This window comes from Benincasa hispida, chromosome 9 (genome assembly GCF_027475165.1).
Source record: "Benincasa hispida cultivar pf3 chromosome 9, pf3_genome.v1.1, whole genome shotgun sequence".
NCBI classification, from domain to species: domain Eukaryota; kingdom Viridiplantae; phylum Streptophyta; class Magnoliopsida; order Cucurbitales; family Cucurbitaceae; genus Benincasa; species Benincasa hispida.
Genome location: NC_143486.1, coordinates 63,907,812 through 63,912,460, shown reverse-complemented (window position 1 = coordinate 63,912,460; position 4,649 = coordinate 63,907,812). Strand labels below are relative to the sequence as shown.

The 4,649-nt window shown below is 33.4% G+C and overlaps 1 protein-coding gene across 1 annotated transcript; it reads left to right on the top strand.

The window, feature by feature from the left end:
* The first annotated feature begins 1,354 nt into the window (after nucleotides 1-1,354).
* On the top strand, nucleotides 1,355-4,016 carry LOC120089924 (uncharacterized). Its single transcript, XM_039047367.2, has 6 exons — nucleotides 1,355-1,832; nucleotides 2,383-2,509; nucleotides 2,910-3,049; nucleotides 3,155-3,217; nucleotides 3,308-3,376; nucleotides 3,535-4,016. Exons 1-6 carry the CDS (start codon nucleotides 1,632-1,634, stop codon nucleotides 3,604-3,606), a joined length of 672 nt encoding a protein of 223 aa, XP_038903295.2. The 5' UTR covers nucleotides 1,355-1,631; the 3' UTR covers nucleotides 3,607-4,016.
* Nucleotides 4,017-4,649: the final 633 nt, after the last annotated feature.

Here is a 4,649-nt window from a genome sequence, read left to right as displayed (position 1 = left end):
ATATCTTAAGAGTGAAATGTGTGGTATTTTAAAAATATTAATAAATAATTAGTTAAAGAAATGGATTAAGTAATTGTAAGACAAATATTATATAAATTACATATAATAAATATTTGAAATTAGATCCCAATTAGGGAATTACATCACAAGTAGAACAATATAGTTTGAAGCGACTTAAGAAAAACAAGTAGAAAAAAAGGAGTAAGAAGAAACAGTTTCTGAAAGGACAGTACAAAATGCTGTCAATTGTGGGTTCCAACGTAATTTTAGGCACTCATTTCGTTTGACTCATGTCCCATTGATTCCCCTAATCAAACTTTGTTTTTTTCCCCTTCAAATTAAATTTCAATATTTATTCAAATTTCAATATTAATTAATAACCCCCCCATAAAAAAAAAATGGAAATCAATTTCCGAATCTTCACACCAACATTTCCCTTGTGTCCGTGTCCACAGACATTGAAATATCGTCCAGGGGCATTCTCGTCATTTCCCCTTCCTGTCGCCTTTTCTGGTATTAGCAACAACAAAACCGCTAGTGGTTTTCGGTCTTCCTGTCGAGTTTTTTTACAACAAACGTAATTACCACATAAAAATCATTGAGAATTTTCTCTTCTCTCTCTTTTCTTTTTTGGTTTATATATATTCAAAATATTGAAATATATATTTACGTTAAAAAAAATACTTTTATCGTTAAAAAATACTTTTATTTTAAACTTTTGTAAAAGTAATCATTTAGTATTAAGTTTTGGTTGATAACAGTGTAATCTTGGAAGTCAGTCCTTAAAATTTAATAATTAATAATTTAATTCCTATATTTTATTGATAGTAATTTAGTCTCTATCATGAATCTCTTAAAGAAAATTAAGTGTTAGTTTTTTTTACTATCGACTTAGTATTTATAATTTATATAAAAAAATTTTAAATTAGTTTATCATCTACATTATAAAAAATTTCATTACTGTCCATTAAAATTTATGGACTAAATTATTATAGCCTATATTATTGAATTGCTTTCTTTTTATAGGTAGTTTTAATTTTAAGAAAATGATTAGGTGTAATCTATCTTTTAGTCCATTCATTTATCACATGTAAAAAAAAAATTAAAATTTCTTATTATCACATGACAATTTTTAATTGAATAATTAATGAGAATACAAATTTTTAGTACTACGCATAATTTGATTGGTTAACATGTCATTAAAAAATTTATTAAATGGAGGAGATATTTAGTTAAAAGGTGGTGGGATGAACAGGAATAATAATAAAGATGATTTTTGGTAAAGAATTCTAGAGAGGGATCTAATTTTACGTGGCGGTTTATAATTGGTTGGTTTAAGGACGTCGGGATTCGTAGCTATACAAACCAATTAACAATTGAAAGTCACTCTCAAATTTCTCTCTCTCAGATAAAGCACATACTCTCTTTCTCTCTCTACTCTATCTCTCTCTCTTACTCTGCTCTGTGTTTGTTGTCAACGAAAATTCCGAAATTTCTCTGCGATTTCCCTGTCTTTTGCCGCTGAAATTCCCAAAAACATGCTCCCAGTTGCATGATCTTTCTGTATCCTCTAATTTTTCACCTCTCTTTCTATTGGATTTTCCTCCAATTCATCGCCGACGGAATCGGGAATGCTTGAAGCAGTTGAGAGCTCCGTCAATGGCGGCTTCTCGCACCTCCAGAGCAGTGGTGATAGTAGTGAGGAGGAGCTTTCTGTTCTACCTCGTCATACCAAAGTCGTTGTCACCGGAAACAACCGCACCAAATCAGTTCTCGTTGGACTTCAAGGCGTTGTTAAGAAGGCTGTTGGTTTGGGTGGATGGCATTGGCTGGTACGTTGCTTTGTTTAATTGACTTCTTTTGTGACTGGCCCTAGGGTACAATGAGTCTTGATTTAATCAATTTTGAGTATCAATTAGCTTTTCCCCAATTCCCAATTCCGTTTCTTCCGATTCTTAATTCAATTTTGTCGTGGCTTCCAGTTATTATTGCATGTTTACTTTGTTTATTGCATCCGTTTGCGATTTTTGAATGTTACTGTATAAAAACTTTCAGCTATGAATTGCATGTTCAATTTGACCCATGGATCTGGTGATTAGAGATGTAGGTTTTTTTCACAATGTAAAATTCATTTAATGCAATTGTACTGGGAAATTTTATTGAATTTGTGAGTTCATAATTTCACGAATATTTCCAGATTCTTGTTCTGTTTCCTCTGGATATTCCTCCTATCAAATGTAAAATTTATTTCCATGTTTATCTAGTTGTCGCATTGATGTTAGACTTAGAACAGTGTGATTCTTCTTTTGAAATCTGCAGGTCACCATGATCATAAATATAATCTAGGTTCAGCATTTAATTTTGAAATTAAAAAATCTTCAGGTTCTCACGAATGGCATTGAAGTTAAGCTACAGAGAAATGCCCTCAGTGTAATCGAAGCACCAACCGGCAATGAGGATGATGATGATCTCGAATTCGAAAACATACACTGGAATGGATCCGATATGGGTAAGTTTGGAATCTCTTTTATTCTTATTCACTGGATTGAATAAACAACATTGGATTGTTGATTCTTCAAATGGATTTGATTTTTGAATTTCGTAAGCTGGCATCAACTAAACATAGTAAAAAGGCACAAAGAAAGCTACTTGTCCTCACTTTTCTTTCGATTCTGATTAGGGCATTCATAATTAAAACACTTGCTTGTTTCGAGTAATTGTTTCATTGGTCCTCTGTAGTTGTTGTGGAATGATATGCTTTTTAGGAATAGTGGTTGAGGTTGGTACTTTGGATTCTTTGCTCATTCACCTTTTACTTTATTTGAAATCTTGTTGTGTCATTTATTCTTTCTCTTCTGGCCCCTCCCATGCTTTCTTTTCATAATGCTTTTGGTATTTTGATTTCCCAGCATCTGATGACACTCTAAAGTCCCATAGACCGAGACAAAGGACACACAAATCGTCGGGATCATCGCACAAAACAATCAGCCGATTGTTCTCTTATGAATCGCAGTCCAAGGGATCTATTTCCACTCCCCGTGGGTCCATGGTACATAAGAAACTGACAATTCGTTTTTTGTTGTGATTCTGGAAATAAAATAACATTGTGCTCGTAGTCTAAGTCGGGCCTTAATTAATGATGTTCCCTGTGCAGAAAGTTGACCTCGGTAAACTTGAAATGTCTGCTTTATGGAGATATTGGCGACACTTCAATCTTGTAAGTTACCGTTTATTTGATAGGTGTGTAAATAATTTCGTTAAGCTGCAATGTTTACCACCATGATTGAGAAAATTCTATATCTTCTAGGTGGATGCTTTTCCTAACCCATCAAAAGAGCAGTTGGTGGATGTTGTTCAAAGGCATTTTATGTCCCAGGTACTCAGTTTTCTTGTTCTAACTGCTTGTTTTTTGATCAATCAATGCTCATATATCTATTCGCTGGTGGTGTCTTGCATTTTCAAAGCCTATCTGGATGCTTTAATATAGTTTACTACCTGCCGTAACATGTTTGTTTGTTTACAATGCTTGTGCAGCAACTAGACGAGTTACAGGTGATTGTCGGGTTTGTCCACGCTGCAAAGAGACTCAAGACCGTCTGCAAATGACGAGTAAAGGCTGTAACACCAAGTTCATTCATCCATTTCTAACAAAAAAACACTGGTACCACCCGAAATTCCCACTTCCCCACTACATTAGTGTTCTCTGTAATATAAGTATCCCGGCTTGTTATGGAAGGCAGTTTTACCCTCTTGTTAGTGTAATTATGGTAGATAAATATAGTAATATAATTTATATAATGTACGTACGACTGGCTAATAGACCTACGCTAAACTGAGAGAAGTCCTTACTGACTTCATTTTCCTAAACCTCGATCGGATGCTGACTTGGGAGAGTGGGTATCTTGAAATGAATGTGTATATTCCTTAAATGCTTTATCTTGTTTGTCATCCGTTCAATTGTATCGAAACGACATTGAATTTGTTCAAATCTCAAATCTCTGAGTTTGTTGATTCAATTTCTACTTGTCCCATCTAACCCTATAGTAGTAAAGCACACATCAAGCACACCTATTTTGTGCTTTTGCAACTTTTATGACAGATTATAGATTGAAATTCATTGGAAGGAAGTAGGTAGCTCATTTTCTTTCAAAAAGGTTCTCAAATTTTTTGAGAATTGGATGCTTAGCAAGTCTCTCAATAGATGTTTTCCCCCTCAAAAAAAAAAAAAAAAAAAAAAAAAAAAAAAATTGAAGAGAAGAGTGGGGGGCCAAGCCAGCTATGAAGGTCTAAAATGAATGCGTGAATTAAAGTCAAAAATAAAATAAAAAGATCTCAAGAATCAAAGCGGGGCCCTCACACGTTTTGCTGTCGATTTTCTCATACCAAACTCTCTTCTCTCCTCATTTAATACAATCTGCTAAGCTCCAGGCCCTGGCCAACCCTACTATTATTATTTTCCCAACTTTATTTTTAGACAAAAATATATCAATCTAGTTTCAATTATATGGATATGAACTAATAATTGTATCAGTATAAATTAATATAATTTATACTCTTCATATTTGTATAAATTATGTGAGACTAACCGTTTTGGTTAAATTATGAGTTTGATAAGGTTAGAATTTAGTATATGTAGTTTATAATAAAGT

What these genes read in the sequence shown, in the direction of transcription:
- LOC120089924 (XM_039047367.2), top strand. Translation starts at nt 1,632, where the DNA reads ATGCTTGAAGCAGTTGAGAGCTCCGTCAATGGCGGCTTCTCGCACCTC. An exon ending in TGGGTGGATGGCATTGGCTG is followed by an intron (nt 1,833 to 2,382) that starts GTACGTTGCTTT and finishes AAAAATCTTCAG; the next exon opens with GTTCTCACGAATGGCATTGA. An exon ending in CTGGAATGGATCCGATATGG is followed by an intron (nt 2,510 to 2,909) that starts GTAAGTTTGGAA and finishes TTGATTTCCCAG; the next exon opens with CATCTGATGACACTCTAAAG.